The 22,476-nt window shown below is 48.9% G+C and overlaps 1 protein-coding gene across 10 annotated transcripts; it reads left to right on the top strand.

The window, feature by feature from the left end:
• The first annotated feature begins 551 nt into the window (after nucleotides 1-551).
• On the top strand, nucleotides 552-22,404 carry Mov10 (Mov10 RNA helicase). 10 transcript variants are annotated; one of them, XM_074050755.1, is made up of 23 exons: nucleotides 736-795; nucleotides 933-1,115; nucleotides 4,183-4,277; nucleotides 9,730-9,870; nucleotides 11,737-11,943; nucleotides 12,179-12,462; nucleotides 12,612-12,870; nucleotides 14,482-14,613; nucleotides 15,217-15,385; nucleotides 16,107-16,261; nucleotides 16,514-16,690; nucleotides 16,798-16,945; nucleotides 17,316-17,474; nucleotides 17,704-17,807; nucleotides 17,953-18,050; nucleotides 18,153-18,369; nucleotides 19,851-19,968; nucleotides 20,166-20,357; nucleotides 20,480-20,554; nucleotides 21,319-21,444; nucleotides 21,528-21,616; nucleotides 21,875-21,996; nucleotides 22,077-22,404. In XM_074050755.1, exons 5-23 carry the CDS (start codon nucleotides 11,768-11,770, stop codon nucleotides 22,166-22,168), a joined length of 2,892 nt encoding a protein of 963 aa, XP_073906856.1. In that variant the 5' UTR covers nucleotides 736-795; nucleotides 933-1,115; nucleotides 4,183-4,277; nucleotides 9,730-9,870; nucleotides 11,737-11,767; the 3' UTR covers nucleotides 22,169-22,404. The 10 variants fall into 10 exon arrangements, with proteins under 10 accessions (XP_073906852.1, XP_073906851.1, XP_073906849.1 ...); XM_074050754.1 differs by lacking the exon at nucleotides 4,183-4,277; XM_074050753.1 differs by lacking the exon at nucleotides 9,730-9,870.
• The last annotated feature ends 72 nt before the right edge of the window (nucleotides 22,405-22,476 follow it).

The following is a 22,476-nucleotide window of genomic DNA, read 5'->3' as shown; positions in this document are numbered from 1 at the left end:
GTTCTATTTGTTTCCCCGTGGTTGCCCCACCCCCTTTAGTTTGTCTGACAGTCTCTTCAACTCATTGGTCTTACTTCTTTTCCTGGTACTGATGCTGTGTTAACTATTTATTGCCTTAACACAACAGTACCTTGCTCCCACGGAACTAATTATATATTGGTGACTGGGGCAGCTCTGACTTAATGCAATTAAAGAGTGTCCAACTATATGGTTCAAGGCTAAGAATCACCAGCCTATCAACATAATGAAGCCTGTGTACGGGAGAACCTCTTCTTGGCAGAACCTCTTGTCCCTATCTCCCACACGTACACACCTTTATCTCAGAGACGCTTGGTTCCCCCCCGCCCCCCCAGCCTTGCGACCCCCCCAACGCCGCAGCTTTGACTCTAGCCCTCCTCCCCACGTCCGAAAGCCTGAAAAAGGTCAACTTGGGGGAGGGGGCGTGCCGCCTGCTTCCGTACTGGTTTTTGTCCCTGGCAGGCTGGGGGGGGAGGTGCTGGATGAGCAGCCCCAGTCCAGCTGCAGCCGACCCATGTCCAGGTCCCTGCCCTTTGCTCTCGGGCTTTTCAATAAGGCTCAGGAGGGTGGGCGTGGGAGCAGCCCTACTGAGACTTAGAGATCCGCCCTACAGTTTAGGGGGCCCCAGGCAATCGCCAGGCTCGGCTACTGGCTGTAAGCCAGGGGAGGAAGCTTGGGGTAAGGGGAGGGCCCTGAGGGAGGGGTCAGACTCCTTAGCAAAGAGTTAATGCGAAGAGGGGGAGGGGATAGGACCGGGAGTCCGGAGGGAAGGCTCAGGTAGGAGAAGGACGGAGGACCGGAGGTTTGCGGGGAAGAAGGGGCCTGCAGGATCAGGGGGTGGAGGCGGGAGCTTTTCCCCTTGTGCACCCTCATCCCTGGGCCGCAAACTTAACAGCCGCGGCGGCGACTTTCAGTTTCATTTCCACCGACCCTCCTGCCTGGGCCGCAGCCGCCGCCGCGATGCCCAGCAAGTTCAGCTACCGGCAGCTCCGGGAGACGGGCCAGGGCTTCGAGAGTTTCCTGGCCGACCGGGGACTGGAGAAGGAGACGGATCGCGAGCGGCTGCGGACCATTTATAACCGCGACTTCAAGACCAGGTACGGGCCGGCCCACCCCCGGCCCCGAAGCGCGCGGGGGCCCCGGGGCGCGGGAGGGAGGGACGTGGTCACTCCCACTCCCCAATCCCTAGTCCCTAGAGGATCTGGCGGGTCCACTGGCTCCCGCGCCAGCCCACGCCCCGCCCGCCGGTGCTGCACGGCCCGGTGCCCGGGGACAGCCGCCCAGGGTCCGGGCTGCGCGCGCGCGCGCGCGCGGGGTCCGCGGGGCTGGGGACAGCGCTCGCGCGCGTGGGGGAGGGGAGTCGCGGGGCGGGGGGGACAGGCTTTGCGGGCGCTGCCTGCTGGCGCGGGCTTCACGGGGATCTCCCCCCCCTGGTTGAGGGGCTGCAGCCTCGGGGATCCCCTATCTGTGAAAGCTGCAGAGGCCCAGTGCAGGAGGGAGAAATCTCGGGGAGATCAGTCAGGGTTGGGGGAAAAGGCATAAACTACCTACGCACCAAACCTCCATTAACACCTGTGGCTTCTCCATGGAGACCCGGGGCCCAGGACGGCCTCCGGGAGGCCCCTCTCACCCTGTGGCTGAAGATGTTTGGTCTCCTTTTCCTGTTGCCAACCAAGTGAAAATCAAAGAGACTTCTGTCAAACCGTAGACGTGTGCTTCAGAAACGCCTCTATCAACAGGCTGCTGCCTTGGGCAGAAAACCAAAAAAAGAAAGAAAGAAAGAAAACAAAAAACAGTAACAGGGAGCAATATGAAGAATTGTGCAAGTAAATTTGGGGACTGGGGCTTAATAATAGTAACAGATCGCATGTAAAAGACTTTGGGTTGTAGCGAACCGAAAGTCCAGGAGTGACATGGCTGCTAGTTTTGTGGGAATCTTAGATTGAATTAACTGTGTGGCTTGGGGTTGGAGGAGATAAGGATTCTCCATAGTGACCAGAATATTGTTTCTGGAATATTCTTTTCACTAATGGGTATCACATTTTTAATGGAACAGTAATAGGCTTGAGCAGCATCTGCAGAAGAGGTAATGATGAACATTTGCTTTGAGTCCCACACGGAGCTAGGCACTGTGGGAACACAAGGATGAAAAATGTCCAGTCCCCGGGGAACGATAAATGCTACTAAATACATACAATATACATGTATACAATATACTGTGCAACAGGATAAAATTAAAAGAGGATGATAATATAGATAATAAGGAGGACAGTAAAAAGCAGTTACCCTTGGAACACATCCTATCAACACTTGCCATGTACATGAATTCACCTTGCCTGTAGGGGAGGAGGGGCTGAAGGGCAATCCCAATACAGAAAAAATAGCTGGGGAGGGGGTCAGGGTGAAGAATTTGCTAAAAGGAAACAGGAAGACTGAGGGGACTCTTGCTAAACTGACCCAAAGAAGGATTCTTGTTAAAGACAGACCAAAGACACATCAAAGTGTGGCGGAGGAAGGAACTTGATCAGATGTTGACAGATCTTATATTCTGGTAACAAATGACTTAGCAGCCTTCTTTCTAAAACAGAGCTAGGCAGGCCTAGGACGAAAGGCCTAGGGAGCCAAAGTCAATGCCTCCTACCTGGGAGAGGGCTCAGAGGAGCCTGACTATAGTTTGATGGAGTAGAGTCTGTCAGCTCTAAGCCAAAGATAAATACTGTGTTTCAGTATGGGGGGAGGGACCAGCTTTGTTGGATTGCATACAAAAAACCATATATGTCTACATTCTGAGTAAATTTAGGGCTTTTTTTTTTGGCAGTACTGGGGTTTGAACTCAAGACCTTATGCATGCTTGCAAGGCAGATACTCTACCACTTGAGCCACACCTGCAGTCCAAATATAGGGATTTTCAACATAATTTTTTTTTCTTTGGTTTTTGGGCTTTTATTTATTATTTAATTATTTATTTATTAAGATAGATCTCTCTCCACTCAGGCTCTCTGTGTTCAAGCAGTTCTCCTGTCTCAGCTTCAAACACCATGCCTGGCTACTATTTATTTATATTTATTTATTTAGTAGTGCTGGAGATCTAACCCAGGGCCTGTGCATGCTATGCAAATAAGCACCTAGCCCAAAGTAATTTGTATTGTATGTACTTGTTTTTTATGCAAATAAGACAAGAAGTTGACCTTGGCCTTGAAGGACGGATACAATTTTAGTACACAGGAGAAAAGGCCTCTTTGTGGTCTCATATTCTATCATGCAGCCTAGTCAAAGAAACAGAAGTATTTTCCTTAAAAAGAAAAATCAGAGAGAACAAGATAGTTATCTTTGAAGATTTTAGCAACTGTCTTAAGTGGACAGTGTTATACTCCCGAGACACTCCAAAGGGCAGAAGTAGATTTTGTCAACATGGCCTCTCCTCCCCAGCTGGTGGGGGAGAGTTCTGTTTGGATTAGAGAGAAGTTTCCTGTGCTTTAAAGGCAAGCTGGAGTGCTATGAAGGCAACCCTCAGCCTCTCAGTGGGAATTCATGGCTTCCTCTGAGCTCGCATACCTAGTTCTTCATACATTGGGTCAAGTCTAGATATCACTGGGGTACACGCTGCTTCTCACTACAGCTGCTACCAAGCTGTCTTCCCTGCCAGACTGTCACATCCTCAAATGGAATGTGCATGAAGTAGATAGCCAGGGAATGCTTGCAGAATCCAACTGAATTAGGGTTGTCAAACAAGAAAATGGGTTGTAGCAAGAATGGACTGTATTGGGTCACCCTTGTCAGGAATTCTAGTGACATTTCTACACTGGGAGGGACAGGTCCCTTCCAACTAGCTGATGTTATGTCGTTATGAAATACTCTGTGCTCAACTCTTGCCTCTCCCACTTATTCATTTAGCAAGTGGAGTTTTGTTTTTTTATGGTTTTTTGGTACTGAAGTTTGAACTCAGGGCCTACACCCCCAGCCACTCCATCAGCTCTTTTTTGTGATCAGTTTTTTCAAGATAGGATCTCACTAACTATTTGCCTGGGCTGGCTTTGAACTGCAACCCTCCTGATCTCTGCCTCCTGAGTAGCTAGGATTATAGGCGTGAGCCACTGGCGCCCCCAGCTAAATACTTGTCTTTCGTAACTGTCTTGTCTCCCTTTTGTTTTCCTCCTTATGCAGGCCTACTTACCTTGCACCTGTGTAAGTTTGCATACGTGTGGGCCCCTCCCTGTATCAGCATCTCTCTTCCTTCTCCACATTCCACCTATGCTCAGGTAACTCGTGATAGCAACCATCGTATTTTTGGTCATTATTGTTTGTTTTTGTATACACATTTTCCACATACAACCTTTTTTTTTTTTTGCAGTACTGGGGTTTGAACTCAGGGATTCCTGCTTGCTAGGCAGACACTACTGCTTGAGCCATGCCTCCATCCCCACTTTTGTTTTTGTTTTTTTTTTTTTTTTTGAGTCAGAGTCTCTGTAGCCCAAGCTGACTGCCTTAGCCCTCAAGTGCTGATATTATAGGCATGTACCATTACTTCCAGCTCACTTTTTTTTTTTTTTTTCAAAGTTCTGAATATTGAAGTCAGGGCCTCGCACCATGCTAAGCAAGCACTATATCTACTTGATATAGTGCCTTCAGTTCTTTTGATTTAGTTATAGGACTGGGATCCTCCTATTTATTCCTCCCATATGGCTGGGGTGACACTTGTGTGCCACCACACCCACCTTTATTGGTTGAAAGAGGTTTCATTAACTTTTTGCCTGGGCTGGCTTTGAACTGGGATCCTCCAGATCAGTCCCAGATAGCTTGAATTACAGACATGACCCATAATACCCATCATCACTTTCCTTATAACTTTGTTTTTTCCTTTGGCAGTACTTGGGTTTGAACTCAGGGCCTCACACTTGCTAGGCAGGCACTCTACTACTTGAGCCATTCTGCCAGCCCACTTTTCGTAATTAGCTTTTTACACATATGCCCTGCAATCCAACAGGCTATCTAACAAGTCATCTTTGTGTGTGTGTGTGTATGTGTGTGTGTGGTACTAGGGCTTGAATTCAGGGCCTACACCTTGAGCTACTCCACCAAACCTTTTTTGTGATGGGTTGTTTTCAAGATAGGGTCTTGGGAACTACTTGCCTGGGCTGGCTTTGAACCACAGTTCTCCTGATCTCTGCCTCCTGAGTAGCTAGGATTACAGGAGTGAGCCACCAGTGCCCAGTCCTAGCAAGTCACTACACTTTACCTCTTAACACTCCAACATGATTATCATTAACTAAAATTGTAACAAAATTATCTTTTGCCATGCCAGAGTATCAAACCCAGAGCCTGAAGAAACCCCTCTATTAAGTAAAATCTATGTAGAGTGGGAGGATGAATGGAGGAGATGAAGGTGAGGACTATGGTTGATGGACTTCATATACACACACAAAATAGAACGATGAAATCTCTTGCAATGGCTTTAAGTCAGGTAGGGAGGGGAGATGGTGGGGCAATCTGACCAATGTACAATGTAAGGCTATTCAGAATTGGCAAAATGAACCCCCCTGTACAGTGAATATGTGCTAATAATAATGAAAAAAAGACATGGAGTACAGACAAAGCAACAAACATTCCTTACAGCATGACAATTTTAATTTTACTTACTATTTTTATTATCTTTATTGTACTGGGGGTACATTATGACATTTAAAAAAGTGTACAACATATCTTAGTCAATTTTTAGTTTAGTTTTTATTATAATTAATTTTTAAAAACTATATATATAGTGAAAAATAGGGCTTAAGTCTACTATTCTATGAGTCTTTTTTTTTTTTTTTTTTTTTTTTTGGTGGCACTGAGGTTTAGAACTCGGTCTCATGCGTGCTAGGCAAGTGCTCTACCACTTGAGCCACTTCACCAGCCCTGTTTTGTGTTGGGTATTTTCTAGACAGGGTCTGTTGAACTATTTGCTCAGGGCTGGCTGGGGCTGACATTGAACCTTGATCCTTCTGATCTCTGGCTCCCCTAGAATTACGGGTGTGTTGCCTTATCCCATGAGTCTTAACAAATGCATCTACAGTGACACCTTATGAAGACACAGAGTATCATTTCACCCCAGAAAGCCCCCTCATCTCCCTCCTAGTAAGTCCTCACCCCTCCCCACCCACAGGCAGTCCCTGCTCTGATTTTTTCATTAGTGCCTGAATTTCACTTAAGGCAATCCCATAGTATGCTCTCAGGTGTAAGGCATCTTTCGCTCAGTGTAATGTTTTTGAGATTCATCCCTTGTGTGTATCAATAGTTCCTTTTCATCACTCAGTAGTATTTTGTTACACGAACAACACAATTTGAGTATCCTTTGTTTCTAAACATTGTTTTCAGGTTGAGACTATTTTAAATAAAGCTGCTAAGGACATCGTGTACAGGTAAATTATTTTGCAAACATACGTTTTCATTTTCATTTCTTTTGGAGATAGACCAAGAAGTAAAACATCAGTTAGGTGACATACCAGCCAACAATGTATGAGAGTTCTGATTGCTCTGTCAGCTTTTAAGTGTTAGCCATTCGAGTAGGTGTGGTACATTCTTTTAATGACCATATATATATATATATATATATATATATATTTTTTTTTTTTTTATATATAGACATACATTCATACATAACCTGAAATGAACATTTAAAATTAAGTGTGCCAGCACTGCATCGATAGGCATTTGTTTTGTTTTTTTGTTTTGGTGGAACTGGGTTTTGAACTCAGGACTTTCTGCTTGCAAAGCAGGAGCTTTATTGCTTGAGTCTCACCTCCAGTCCATTTTGCTTTGGTTACTTTAGAGATGGAATCTCAAGAACTATTTGCTCAGGTTGACCTCAAACTGCAATCCTCCAGATCTCAGCCTCCTAAGTAGCTACAATTACAGGCATGGGCCACGGGCACCCAGCTGATCCGTTTTACTTCCCGTTTTAAAAATAATTGTAAATGCTGCAGTAAGCCTCCTTGCACTTGGTCCTTACACATTACACTTTTCTTTCCATAGACTTCATGTCCAGAATGGGAGTCCTAGTTTTTAAAGAATGCCTCTATTTTGATTTTTTTTTCCTGTCTTTCATTTAGTTTTATATTAGGATACCTATATTTTATTTTATTTATAGGGTCTCGTTGTGTAGCCAAAGCTGAACTCAAACTCCACTCAAGCAATCTTCCAGCCTTAGCCTGTGGAGAAGCTGGGAGTGTAGACACACACTTGAGGATACCTGTATTTTCAGGGTCTGCAGATGTTGCCAAATTGTCTTCCACAAAAGTTGTAATAGTTCACCTTTCTGACAGCAATTTATGAGAGTTCATTTTTCCAAATATTCATAATAGCAATACACGGTAGAACTAGTTTTCATTTTTGGCAGTCTCACAGGAATAAAATGATATCTCACTTTTTAAATTTGCATTTCTCTACATTGGGATAGTTTTTTGTTTGTTTGGTTGGTTGGTTTGGTTTTTTTTTCAGTGCTGGGGACTGAACACAAGGCCTTGTGCATGCTAGGCAAAGAAAGCACTCTACTGCTGAGCTATACTACCCGTTCTTGCTTTTTTGAGACAGGGTCTCACTGTTAGAACCCAGGCTAGCTTGGAATTCACAATCTCCCTGCCTCAGCCTCCCATGTGATGGGATTAGAGGCCTGCACCACCACGCCCAGCTTGGGACAGTTTTTCATTCTCGTTTGGTCATTTGGATTTTTTTCCTCAAATTCTTTTTTTTTTTTTTTTTTTTTTTTGCAGACGGGTTTGAACTCCTCCTGCTTGCTAGGTAGGCCCTTTAACCACTTGAGCCACTCTGTCAGCCCTTACACACAGCCCCTCCTCAACAGTTTTTACTTTAGTTTTTATTCAAGTATGATCTCCCACTTATGCCCAGGCCTGCCCTGTCCTCTGTTCCCCTGTTAATGCTTACATCTCTATCCTCCAGATCTCTGCCTCCTGAATAGCTAAGTTTGCAGGCATGAGCCACCTCACCCAGCACATCTTTACAAATTATGAGAACATTTGTATATTAAAAATTAATCCTTATCTGTCACCTGCATTTTAAGTATTTTTTTGGTGTTTATCTGTTGAATTTGTTTATATTAGCTTTTTCCATACAAATTTTTTTTTAATAATAAAAATGTCAACATTTTTTTTAGGGTAGGGGTGTGACTCAAGTGGTAGAGCACCTGCCTAGCAAGCACTGGGTTGAGTTCAAACCTCAGTACCACCAAAAAACCCATAAAACAAAACATTGACAACAGAAAACCATTTTAGTTTGTTTTTGCCTTTTGTAACTCCAAATTTTCAGACATTGATAGAAATTTTCCCTAGAAATCTAGGTGACTAGATGTATATAACACAACTATTGGAGCTTTTTTTTTTCTTAAAGATAATGTATTAAGTTTGAGATTTAAAAAATTTTTTATGACTGTCACCTTAGACTAGAGGTAGATGAGTCTGGGTAGCAATGAAAGACAAGCATTTGAGAAATATTTAGGGGGGGTAGCATCCACAGAAGTTTCAATATTTGCAGAGATGAGTTTTGTCCACCCATGTGATGTGCAGGAGTTTCCAAACAATAGAAATTTTCCAAAAATAAAAAAAAATTGATTTTTGGCTTTTCTTAAAAACCAGAAGCTCTGGTGGTCTTGGGCCTGGGTTCTCATCTGACTGGGGATGAAGAATTGTGCCTACAGTCACTTTTTTTTCAGGTGGGTGGGTAGGGGGAGTGGGATTTGAACACTTGCAAAGCTGGCACTATACTGCTTGAGCCACGCCTCTAGTCCATTTTGCCTTGGTTATTTGGAGATGTCATCTCATGAACTTACTGCCCCGGCTGGCCTCAAACATTGATCCTCTCTATCTCAGCCTCCTAAGTAGCTAGGATTATAGACATGAGCCACCAGCACCTTGCTATAACAACTTTTTAAGGTTCCTGCACTTTTCTTTTGTTAGGGCCTAATTATGAGGAACGGAACCCGTCATTCTTATACCAACAACTCCACAAGGGGACTGAACAGCTGTCTGAGAGAGAGGCATATAAAGATAGCTGGGCAACCTGGCTTTGTAGGCATATGAGCCTGTGCTTCAGGCCATGGGACTCCGTGCCCGAAAGACTGACGGAGTCCTGGTGAAAGTCAGTGCCAACTTCTGGATGTCAGTCCCTTTGTCCTAGAGCCCTTGGCAGCATTTGATCCTGATTCTGCTCCCTCTCTTGAGGGGTTCTCTATTTTCCCTTCCTTCCTGGGTTGTCCTGGCCTCAACTGTTCTCAGACTATTGGTGAGATCTCAAACACTCCCTGGGTTATAACTCCCGCCTAAGGACTCCCTAACATTAGACTTGCACCTCAACTTTGGCCTGAGTTCTCAGCTTGTGACTCAAAGAGCCAGAGCTGCCTTTGGACCACAGGAATCTCAAACCCAGCATACACAAATCCACCTGTCCCAGTCCTTCCATCCACCTTCCCCACCTCCTGTCTTTACCTCTTATCTCAGGGATACTCCCAGAAGTCAAGCCATTGATTTCTAGGGTATCCTAGAGTCCTCCCTCTTCCCATCCTCCGTTCTCCTTCCTGTCAGTCACCAAGTTCTGCTGTTTATGTTCTGAGTGTGTTCAGATCTGGTACTTCTTTTTCTATCACTGTCTTATCCAGGCCTTTGGTATCTTTTAACCAGACAGTTGCAATGGCCTTCTTCTAACTGGTCTCCCTGCCTACAGTCCTGCCTCCAGCAAATCCATCCTCCAATCCTGATGCCAGAGTGATCTGACATGCACATATGATCTTGGCACTCCCCTGCTTAAAACCCACCAACTACAGTGGTACTGTAACCACAGGGTATCCTCTGGCGGGGGCTGAAAGTAAGTTGATACTACTCCTTCTACCGTCACGATTAGTACCACTGTTACTAACACCAGTAACTAATAATACGAGCTAACATTGATTGAACATTTTCTATTAGGCTTTCAAATGATTTATGATTTTTTTTTTTAACAAATCATAGCCATTCAAAGTTTTCTGAATGGTGCTGCTTTCCTTTGCTTGGGGTGAAAGAGAGGGGCAGAGTTCAGGTGGGACACCAGGGAAGTGACCTCATCATGGTCCCTAGTGAGTGACCATGAGGATTTAATCCTAAGAATTAACAGGGATTGCTATAGTTCTTAGGAACACAGATTTGCTGTAACTCCCTACAAAACATCAGGGTAAGATGTCACTTCTCCAAGGTCCTGAACATGCCCATCATGTATGTCATGTGGGTGTGTCCTTAGGCTCCTGGGTACCAGGAAAGGGAAGTGAAGAACTTGGTGCCAGTGGCCAAGGGTGAGTTCAAGGCATACAAAACCATGTCGAATTTGGTCCCTGCCCACCTCTGCCACCTCCTGCCACTCCTTTCTTTGTACCTTTCACTCTAATCCAGCCAAACTGTACGTGATACACTAATCATCGCTCACCCTTACCGAGGTCTCCTATGTGTCAGGCCTGGGCTTAGTGGGTTACAATCCCAGTGTCTCATGTAAGCTTCACAGGAACCCTTTAAGGCAAGTCTCCTTGTCACCATTTTACTTATTTATTTGTTTATTTTTGTGGTGCTGAGGCTTCAGTTCAATCCTGGACCTCAAAAATGCTAAGTAAGTGCTCTACCACTGAGCGCCATCCTTCCCCAGGTCCAGCCTGTCCCTTCCTGTAGAGGAGGAAAGTAACCCTCAGAGGGGCATAGTGACCAGTGACCCGAAGCTGAAGTGGTGGAGCCCATTTGGTGTGTACATCTCACCTTTGTTCACCCTGTATTCTCTCTGGCATGGTAGTGTCCTTGATCCTCTGAAGGCCAGTCCTGCTCTGCTGGACTCAGTGATCCAGCCTGGCCTAAAGAGCTGCCCAGAAGAGCTTCAATGGCTGCACTGCAGTCCCCACACTGGAATTTATGTGTTCAATGCAAGTCCTCCTCAAGCAGGGTCTGGGTCTCGCTTCTTGGACCCCTTCCCCCACCCCCACCCCCAAGACTCTAGTGCACTGTCTGGCACCTAACAGGCCTCTGTAAGTGTTTGTTGAGTTGACTAAACCAAATTCCAGGCACTGGACCTTGAGGTTATTGTCCTGCTGACCAGTTTTCCCTGTCTTCACCTCTCTAGGGACAAAGCCAGGCTATTTGATCTCTGGAGAAGGATCCTTTCCCTTCCTGCTTGGGTTCCACCTGCACCCTTTGACTTCCAGTGGAAACTGCTGTCTGATCAGCCACCTAGCCCACACTCTGGACATCTCTACTGTCTCTGACCCCTTCCCACTCCACCGCTCAGACTGGCCCCTGTCCGTTGCTAAGTCAACTCATTCAGCTTCCCCTTGGCCTCAGCTCTTTCCATTGAGTGGATTGGGTTTTTTTTTGTTGTTGTTGTCTTTTTTGTATCCCCAATAGCTCCTCCCCCCCCTTAAAAATACTTGTTTCTTTCTGTCTCTTCCCTTATTCTTCCCAACCAACAGCCCAGAAGTATGCAATCCACAACCTGGTGATTAAGCCACTGACATTTTGCCCTGGAAGGTCCCACTGCCTTGCCTTAAGACAGAAGAAATTCCGGCCATCCCCACCCTGAGTCTCTGTCTCTGAGCCCAGGGCTGTGATGTGTCCAGCACAGAGTGACTCTCAGAGGCTCTCCCCGCCCTATCCCTACCCTACACACTCCCCCTACGCTACCCTGCCTCCCTCACTTCCCAGTCTCCTCTGCTTCTGGCAGCTTTGGAACTCCTGCCCCTGGCTTCTCCTCCATGCTGTATGGAATGAAGATTGCAAATCTGGCTTACGTCACCAAGACTCGGGTCAGGTTCTTCAGTCTGGACCCCTGGGTCAGTGTGCAGCTCCCAGAAAAGAAGAGACCAATGAAACTGGGATCAGATATCAGCAAACAGCACAAGTCACTGCTAGCCAAGATCTTTTATGACAGGTGTGTGCACGCACGGGTGTGTGTGTATGTGTGTGTGTGTGTGTGTGTGTGTGTAGGTGGGATAGCATGGGGGGGGCTGGTGGCAGAGGAAACAGTGGGCTGCCTCAGGTTGTGGTAAACCCTGCTCCCTCAGGGAGTGGCAGGAAATTGGTGGGGTGGGGGAAGGTCACTTGAGCACAGCTCTGGCACCTTGTCAGTCTCCTAATGCTAAAACTTTCCCCGGGGCAACCCCCAGTCCAGGCCCCTCCAGCCCCATCCCCCGCTTGATTCCCACTCTCCCCAGGGCTGAGTATCTTCATGGGAAGCATGGGGTGGACGTGGAAGTCCAGGGGCCCCATGAAGCCCGAGATGGGCAGCTCCTTATCCGCCTGGATTTGAACCGAAAGGAGGTGCTGACCCTGAAGCTCCGGAATGGAGGGACCAAGCCTGTTACTCTCACTCACCTCTTCCCACTCTGCTGGACACCCCAGTTTGCCTTCTACAATGGTGACCAGGAGCTGCCCTGTCCACTGGGTCCAGGTTAGTGAAGAGCCTCTGAGGACAAGGGCTTGCACCGGGCAGGCTGGGGCCTTGGAAAGCATGTTGTCACTGTTCAGTGGGCCTTGGGATGGGAGGGATCCTGAAGCAGATCCCTACCTCACGCCGTTCACTCAGCCATCCTCTGCCAGGTGAATGCTATGAGCTCCATGTCCACTGTAAGACCAGCTTTGTGGGCTACTTCCCAGCCACTGTGCTCTGGGAGCTGCTGGGACCTGGGGAGTCGGGACCAGAAGAAGCTGGAACTTTCTACATTGCCCGCTTCTTGGCTGCCGTTGCCCACAGCCCCCTGGCTGCACAGCTGAAGCCCACAACTCCCTACAAGCGTGTCCGGATCACTAGAAACCCTGTAATGTCCAACCGCATAGAGGAAGGAGAGAGACCCGACCGGTATTACTCCCCCCAACACTGTCTGGGCTGGGCACATCCTGACCACAAGGGTGGGCCCTCACACTCTTCAGCCTGCTGTTTCTTCCTTCCTTCCTTTCCCCCATCGCCTTCCTTCCTTTCTCTCTCTCTCTCTCTCTCTCTCTCTCTCTCTCTCTCCTGTTAAGCAAGCACTTCTAACACTTGAGACATGCCACCCAGCCTTTTTGGTTTTATTTCTTTTTTGGAACAAGGTTTCACTAACTTTGCCCAGGCGAGCATCGAACTTGAGATCTTCCTGTCTCAGCCTTCCAAGTAGCTGGGATTACAGGCATGCACCATGCCATGCTTTGTAAGAATTATGGTTGATTTTATTTTTAATTTTTTTGTTTGTTTGTTTGCAGTACTGGTAATTGAACCCAGGGTCTTATACATGCTCAACAGGTGCTGAGAATTGAAGCCAGCGTTTGATACATGCTAGGCAGGTGCCATACCACTCGAACCGTGACCCCCAGCCCTTTTGAAAAACAGCTTTATTTAGATTATTCATAGATTTTTTTTTTGAATATTCACAGACATGTGCAACCATCATTACTGTCAATTTTAGAACATTTCATTACCTTAAACATCTTAGCTAACACCCTTTTATCACCCTACCTTCTCATAATATATGTAGACATTGGTGGGAGGATTGGGGTTTGAACTCAGGCTACCACTTGAACCACACCTCCAGTCCATTTTGCTTTGATTAGTTTTGGAGATGGGGGATTCTCCAGCTTTGTTTCCCCGGCAGGCCTCAAACCAAACCACGATCCTCCCACCTCAGCCTCCCAAGTAACTAGGATTACAGGTGTGAAACACCAGAACCTGGCTTCATGTAGACATCTTTTCAATATAGCTAGATGTTTGCAAAAATACTTAGTTATAAATTGAAACTGTGTAAATAAGACTTTCACAGTTAGAGCATCCTGCTCCTTTTGTTAACAATATATATTATATTTATATATACATATATAACAATATATATTTACAGCATGCATGAGGTCCTGGGTTCGATCATCAGCATCAACAACAACAACCAAAAACAAAGCCAAAATTACAAAGAAGAAAGTGTATATACCAAAAAGTTAGTGTTGGTTGTCCTTGGATGGTTCCTGAATATATCTATCTATGTAAATGTATATTGGTGGGACTGGGGCTTGAACTCAGGGCTTTGCACTTGCAAACCAGGCACTCTATCACTTGAGCCACATCTCCAGTCCACTTTGCTCTGGTTGTTTTGGAGACTGGATCTCTTGAACTATCGTCCTGGTTGGCCTTTAACCTTGATCCTCCCACCTCAGCCTCCCAAGTACCTAGAAAGATAGGCGTGAGCCACTGATGCCAAGCTCAGATTTTTTTTTTTTATAATGTTCCAAGTATCGGTCTTTGCAAAAATGAAAATGGACCAAACTGGTATTTAGCAGCCCCATGAGCTAGAGAGCTCTGCATCCTTGGGTAGAGACAGCTGACTGCCTGCCCTTCAGTGATCACATCATAGAAGGGCCTTGTGCACGCTCATGGAGGGCATTCTCAGAGTCTCTGAAGATGAGGGATTTCCATGTTTGTGACAGCTTTCCTCCCCCTCGCCCACAGTGCTAAGGGCTATGACCTGGAGCTAAGTTTGGCACTAGGAGCCTACTATCCATCACCCCGCCTCAGGCAACTGCTCTCCATCCTTCAGGGAGCAAATGTCTTCACTGCACCTAAGGAGGTTGCTGAGATCAAGTAAGTGCCACCCCTTGACACCCACAGTCCCCCCTCCCCTCTCTCTCCTCCTTACTGCCCCTTAGCTCCTCAGCCTCCCAGGCTCTGATCCTTCATCCCTCACTGAGCATGCTCTGTGTGTGAGCCCTGTTCAAGGTGAGCCAATCCACAGGGCCTTACCCATTCTAGTGGAGAACAGTGAGCACTTATAATTTCCTAGAAACATTTTTATCTTGTAATTTCACTGAGCGATGAGTGCTATGAAGAGCTAAACTAACATGAAACTAAAATCAAAGCAGGATAAGGGCATGTTTTACAGCAGGCAATTAGTCCTGGCCTCTTTGAGGAGGAAATGACATTCAAATGAGGTAAGGGTGTGCGTCATAGGAGGATCTGGGGAAGAACCACAGTGCACATGTCTAGTTGGGTCTGAGGTGGGGGCGGGGGCAGCTTGGGAAGTGAGACAGAAGCTTCTGGCTCCTATCTGCTTCTCTGCCCATCTAGTCTTCCCTGCTCCCTGAGGCTTCCAGAGCCTCAGATGGGAGAGGGTGGAGCTCTGGGCATGGGGGTTGCCTGACCCGCCCTGTTCCTGCCCCCACCCCACTCCCCAACCATCACTGCCAGGGCCCAGCTGGAGACAGCCCTGAAGTGGAAGAACTATGAAGTGAAGCTCCAGCTGCTGCTGCACCTGGAGGAGCTGCAGATGGAGCGTGACATCAGGCACTATGACCTGGAGTCGGTGCCCATGACTTGGGATCCCGTGGACCAGAACCCTAGGCTGCTCACACTGGAGGTCAGGGGTGGGATCTGGTGTGGCAAGGGTGGGCCCAAGTCAGCCAACGTTAGGCTGCAGCAGGATGTGATTCCTGACAGCAGGGTGAACCTAAAACAAGGATGAGTGGTTTCTGTGCCTAAGAGGCCGAAGGGGAGGGCAATGGTATTTTAGGCAAACATCGCTATCTCCAGCTGTGAGACCTCGGGTGAGACCTTGCTTTCTCTGAGCCTTCCATCCTTTACGTGAGAAGCACAGAGCTGGAGTGGAGAATTCCTAGAGCCCTTTCTGATGCGCACATTTGGAGTATACACACAGAATTACTCATAAGAGTGGAAATCATAGGAGTGGATTTCTGCACACGAGTGTAGGTAGGAAGGGAGAGAGCAAGGCTGATCAAGGAAAGGTTACTGCAGGAAGTGAGTTTTTAGTGAAATTGCAAAGGCAGAGTGAGAACTGAGCTGGCCAGGAGGGCGACAGCTGGATGGACTGAGAAGCTGGCTGCCAGGCCCTGGAGGCCTCCCTAGAGGGTCTGGGTTCCTGGGCTGGGCACCTGTGAGCAGCCCGGAAAGATTGGCCAACTTCCTCTTCCCCAACTCTTGCCCTGTTCAGTAGAAGAGGAAGGAGTCCGGAAACAGTATAGTTCTGCGAATCTTGGCCCAGAGCCTCGTCCTCATCCCTCAGGTCTGGAGAACCTGTGGCCATCCCTGGTATAGAAGCTTCCTTCTTTTCACACCTGCAGGTTCCTGGGGTGACTGAGAGCCGCCCCTCAGTACTGCGGGGTGACCACCTGTTTGCCCTTTTGTCCTCTGAGACACACCAGGAAGACTCTGTCACCTACAAGGGCTTTGTGCACAAGGTGGAACTGGACCGTGTCAAGCTGAGTTTTTCTAATAGGTGGGTTCTGGGAAGTCTTCCAGCTTCTCTCAAAAGCTAGGGGATTGGTGTTCCTTCTCTAGATGGGGGACCTGGGCACAGGACAGGAGTCTTTTCTTCAGGGCACCTGAGCTGCCTGGCAGCTGTCTCTCCTAGAAAGCTTTGCATGGTGGTCTTGAGAAGAGGGGTGGAGGAGTGGGAGGTGGAGAGCGTTCTGGTTTTTACTGCGCATCCCATCTAATTGGAATTCTTTGCCTTTCTTCCCGCCCAAAGCCTCCTGAGCCGCTTTGTGGATGGGCTGACCTTCAAAGTGAACTTCACATTCAACCGCCAGCCTCTGCGGGTCCAGCACCGGGCCCTGGAGCTGACAGGGCGTTGGCCACTGTGGCCCATGCTTTTTCCTGTGGCCTCCCGTGGGGTCCCGCTGCTGCCCCCTGATGTGAAGCTCAAGTGAGATGGGGCAGGGGCTCCAGGGCTCCTTGGAGTGTGGGTGAAGGGAATGGAGTCACAGAGGCCTGTGATGCTGGATGACTTGAAGTTAATGGCCCCTCTGCCAGGCTGTACGATCGGAGTCTGGAATCGAACCCAGAGCAGCTACAGGCCATGAAGCACATTGTTTTGGGCACCACCCGGCCAGCCCCCTACATTATCTTTGGGCCTCCAGGTACCGGCAAGACTGTCACATTAGTGGAGGCCATTAAGCAGGTGAGGCTTGAACACAAACCTAGGGCCTGCTTTCCAGGCCTCAAGCACTTGTTCCCAGGTTTTGATTCCCTCCAGCTCCCTGAATGTTCCTGCCTCACCCTCCGTCGCCACTGAGTTCCGTTGTGCAGGCTGTGCACTGCGTCACTCATGGAGTCACCATTCACAAATCAGTCATCACAGACCTGTATATTTCCTGCAACAGTCATCCAGCATTCAATGCTATTTGGACTAGCAGGGGCCTAGGAATGACAACTTGCCTTTTATGTCAGTGCCTCCCTCAGCTATGGGAGACAAGTGCTGCACTCCCCAGCCTAAGTCCCCCACAGAGTCTCAAGAAACTGCTTCCCATATGTGCTTATCTGCACTTCAGGTGGTGAAGCACTTGCCTAAAGCGCACATCCTGGCCTGCGCTCCATCCAACTCTGGGGCTGACCTCCTCTGCCAGCGACTCCGTGTCCACCTGCCCAGCTCCATCTACCGCCTCCTGGCCCCCAGCAGGGATATCCGCATGGTGCCCGAGGACATTAAGGTACTTAGGGAAGGGCATTGGGCCAAGGATTGACAGATGCCTGGGAGGCAGCTCAGGACAGACACTGGGGCTGGGAAACTCAAGAGACCTGGACACTTGCCGTGTTATGTTGGTGGGTCAGGACCCTACTCTGGGCCTTAGTTTCTTTGTGTGTAAAGTGAGTAAATCAATTGTGGGGGTGAGACTGGGTAGAGCCAAGCTGATTCCTGTGAACCTCCATCATCCACAGCCCTGCTGTAACTGGGATGCTAAGAAGGGAGAATATGTGTTTCCCGCCAAGAAGCAGCTGCAGGGATATCGGGTCTTAATTACCACCCTCATCACTGCCAGCAGGTGGGGAGAGTGTGTGTGTCTGTGTATAAGTAAAGGGGTGCGGGGCTAGGGAGATGGAGAAAGGTTGTTGGGGGCTGAAGGGAAGAGCCAGCGTGGGTGAGCATTCAGCCTGGGAACAACCTCTGCCTGGTCTGACACCTCCCAGGCTGGTGTCTGCCCAGTTTCCTATCGATCACTTCACACACATCTTCATCGATGAAGCTGGCCACTGCATGGAGCCTGAGAGTTTGGTGGCCATAGCAGGTAAGGGCTCAGGATGGGTTGCAAGTGTGCCACCCTGTGTGGGGTCAGGGAGATTCCATCTTACCACTTAACCTCTCTCCCCACGTCACCTCTGCCCCCCAGGATTGATGGAAGTCAAGGAAACAGGCAACCCAGGAGGGCAGCTGGTGCTGGCAGGAGACCCTCGGCAGCTGGGGCCTGTGCTGCGGTCCCCATTGGCACAGAAGCATGGCTTGGGGTACTCACTGCTGGAGCGACTGCTTACCTATAACACCCTGTACAAGAAGGGCCCCAACGGCTATGACCCCCAGTTCATTACCAAACTGCTACGCAACTACAGGTATGCCTGCCCCTCCCCTGCCACTGTCCCGTGCCCTCACACCCTCCCAGCAGCCCAGTTGGGGGCTCAGGCTGTGTGGTTCACAAAGACTGTGTACTGGAAGGTAAGAGGCCTCCTTTCTGGTCCAATCATAGATAGCTACCTGTCATCAATGCGACCCAGCAAGGTTTCATCCTGGGCCATACAGTTTTTCATAAATTCATAAATCAAGTATCCAACTGTGAACAATATACTTCTTTTTTTTGCCGTGCTGGGGATCAAGCTTAGAGCCTTGCTCATGCTAAGCAAGCTCTTCCATTGAGCTGTATCCCTAAGTATCCCCTCCCCCTTTCTTTTTTTTTTTGAGACAGGGTCTCTTTTAAATAGCAGGCTGGGCTCAAGAAATCCTCCTTCCTCAGCCTCCTAAGTAGCTGGAAATATGGGTGTATGCCACTACACCCATCTTGTATACTTTTTTCTTTTTTTGTATTCTTTTTTATTTTTTGTATACTTCTTAACAAAGGAGTTCAGACATCAAAAAAATTAGATGAAGCTGGGCATGGGTGGCTCACACCTGTAATCCTAGCTACTCAGGAGGCAGAGATTAGGAGGATCACAATTCAAAGCCAAGCCCGGGCAAATAGTTCAAAAGATCCTATCTCAAAAATACTGAACACAAGTAAGGGCTGGCAGAATGGCTCAAGTGGTAGAGCATCTGCCTTAGCAATAATGAGGCCCTGAGTTCAAATCCCAGTATCCACCCCCCGCAAAAAAGAACTGCTTAGATGAACCCAGAGAGATGGCTCACACCTATAATCCCCACTACTCAGGAGGCAGAAATGGGGAGGATTGTAATTCAAGGCCAGCCCAGACAAAAAGTTAGGGAGGCCCCATCTTAATAACACAGTGGTGCACACCTGTGGTGTGGTAGGAGGTCAGAGGCCAGCCCTGGGCAAAAACCCAAGACTCTACCTGAAGAATACCTAAAAAGCAAAAAAGGGCTGGGGTCATGAATTAAGTGGGAGAGTGGCCTGTCTAGCAAGCTTGGGGTCCCAAGTTAAAACCCCAGCACTACCCAAAAAAATAAATAAAGTGCTTAGACTGTCGCTGAGTTCAATAAATGTTATTCTGCCATTACTCCTACTTGGGAGTTTCTAACACATCTCATCCAATGGTGATGAAAGATAAAAAGATAATCATGTTTGTACTGTCTTTGCTTGGCAAATAGAAACCTAAAAATGGGTCCTAATTTCTTGGATTTTGAAAGTAATTTGCTCAGCAAAATTCCCAGACTAGATGCCAGGTGGAACCAGCTTGGGGTCTGCTCTCTGGTTTGCAGTGCCTGGCAGTAGACACTGGGAATGAAAGTATCGTGTGCCAGGAGCGGGAGGGAGGCAGGATGTATGTGGAGAGACCCAGGGCTGGTGGAGCAGGGATCCTCCAGTGGGACAAAAGTGACCCAGCCCTTGATCTTGCTCCTCCTTCCTCCTCCTGCCTCCTAGGTCTCATCCCACCATCCTGGACATTCCTAACAAGCTGTACTACGACAGGGAGCTGCAGGCCTGTGCAGACGTGGTGGATCGAGAGCGCTTCTGCCGCTGGGAGGGTCTGCCTTGCCAGGTGAGGCTGAGCAGGGCAGGCTCAGTTTCCCAGCCCTGGTCGTGACTTGCCTCCTGAAGGCACAAGGCAGGAGGAGGCTCGGAGTGGACACCATGGGCCCTTCCTTTATCACCTTCTTCCCTGGAGGGGTTTGGGGGTGCAGGAGGGGAGGCAGGGAGGTCCAGTCTGCCTGAGGGCTTCCCCTGACCCACATCCAGGGCTTTCCCATCATCTTTCATGGCGTAATGGGCAAAGATGAACGTGAGGGCAACAGCCCATCTTTCTTCAACCCCGAAGAGGCTGCCACGGTGACTTCCTACCTGAAACTGCTCCTGGCCCCTTCCTCCAAGAAGGGCAAAGCCCGCCTGAGCCCTCGAAGTGTGGGTGTCATCTCCCCATACCGGAAGCAGGTCAGGCCCTCCGTTCCCAGCCTTGGGGGGGCCTCCCCACAGAGGTCAGCTGGCCAACCTCCTGGGCCTCCTCATTTGGGGTGAGGGCAGGAGACAGAAAGGCACCTTTCCTCTCCCTCCAGGTGGAAAAAATCCGCCACTGTATTACCAAACTTGACAGGGAGCTGCGAGGACTGGATGATATCAAAGACTTGAAGGTGACACTCCGGTCCACATTCACCCCCTGCCTTCTGTGTTCTCCTTCCTTCCACAGATCTGTGTCCCTCCCTGCCCCACCCCACTGGTTTGAGATGAAACTGGGACTATCCCCAAGCAGGGAGGGGAGGGATGGGGTCAGGGAGCCTGTGTTTAACAAACGCTCACGTCATTCTTACCATAAGGCAGGTTGGAGGCCCGTGCCCTAAGGATGAAGTCCAAACTCCACAGCTGACCCTGGCCTGTCATGTGACACTGCCACCCCACCCCCCCACCCTCAGTAGCTTTGTGGTTCGTAACACTAGCTGTGGATAAAAATCACCTGGAGAGCTTTCAATCTGCCAGCGCCCCACCCGGGCAATTAACACAGCTCTCCCAGGGCAGAGCCAGGGCACCGGTGTTTTTTACAGCGCCTCAGGTGATCTGGGGTGCAGCCAGGGTTGAAAGCCTCTGCTTTACAATTTTGAGGGCTCCCCTTGGAAATTCTGCTCAGGTGGTCTGGGTTAGGACCCGGGCAAGTACCGGGTGATTATTTTCAGGAGAATTCCAGAAACACTGCTTCATACCTCTTCCAGACCTCACCCCAGAACTGGCTTCATCCTTCCTAGGTCAGCACAATTCCACAGCACAATCTTGTCCTCTTTTCCTGGTCCCCTGGTCCCCACACTATCTACAGTTGCCTAGTGACTACTCTCTACCCTCCTTATGGCTCCTATGCTTCCCCTTGGCTCCACCTGGTCTTAGGCCCTGCCTCTCTCTGATCTAGGTGGGCTCCGTGGAAGAATTCCAAGGGCAAGAACGAAGCGTCGTCCTCATCTCCACCGTGAGAAGCAGCCAGGGCTTTGTACAGCTGGATCTGGACTTTAACCTGGGTTTTCTTAAGAACCCCAAGGTTTGAGGGCTGGTTGGTGGGTGGCAGGAATTCTTCCTTCTTCAGAGCCCTTCTCTCCTATGACCCAGCACCTGTTCTTTCAGAGGTTCAACGTAGCAGTGACCCGGGCCAAGGCTCTGCTCATCGTAGTGGGCAACCCCCTTCTCCTGGGCCAGGACCCTGACTGGAAAACGTGAGCATTCCCACCCTGTAATCCCTCTTGGTGGCCTCAAGCCCAGCCTAGGGCAGGTGTGTCTCTATTAAGCAACTGCTTGTGGCTCCACTAGGCCTCAGATCTATTCGTCTTCATAATGGATATTCCACTGTCGTTGTCACTGTAAGAGAGCTTACCTTCAGAGGCTGAGCAACTCTTCCGTGCTGACCTAGGCTTGGCTCTAGCCTCTGCAGCCAGGCCCGCACAGCTCCATGTGCCAACATTCTGTGCCCACAGATTCCTGGAGTTCTGTAAAGAAAACGGGGGGTACACCGGGTGCCCCTTTCCTGCCAAACTGGACCTCCAGCAGGAACAGAACTCCCTCCTAGGTCTGAGCAAGCTCAGCCCCTCTACCTCAGGTATGGTGGAACCATGGCAGAGTTGGGGCAGGTGAGGAGGGGGAGATAAAGAAGAGAAAGCACACCTCCATTCTTCCTAGGACCCCAGGGTCGTGACTACCTCCCCCAGGAGAGAGAGGGTGAAGGGAACGTGTGCCTGCAAGTGGAACCAGAGTGGAGGAATGAGTTGTGAAGACACAGCTGCCTGCATCCTCAAGCCAGCCAAGCCTTAACCGCTGCTCATCCCTGTGCCAGAACCCAGCCCAGCTGCCCCTGTGAGGGACAGGAAGGCCAGCCGGGAAGGGAGTTTACAACCCAAGCCATTTCTCCCCTATCCCTGCTGGGGAGAATAACACACTGAGCTGCTAACAATTGGGGGGATGGAGAAGGAAGAAAAATTCTGAAAACAAAATCTTGTTCTATGCAAAAGCCTCTTGCTTGTCTCCTCAGCCTGGCCCGTTTCCTGCGCCCCCAAGCTGACCCTGAATGAGGGTAAGACTG

Source organism: Castor canadensis, chromosome 12 (genome assembly GCF_047511655.1).
Source record: "Castor canadensis chromosome 12, mCasCan1.hap1v2, whole genome shotgun sequence".
Classification (NCBI taxonomy): domain Eukaryota; kingdom Metazoa; phylum Chordata; class Mammalia; order Rodentia; family Castoridae; genus Castor; species Castor canadensis.
The sequence above is the reverse complement of the archived record's forward strand: the minus strand, read 5'-3'. Positions and strand labels throughout refer to the sequence as shown.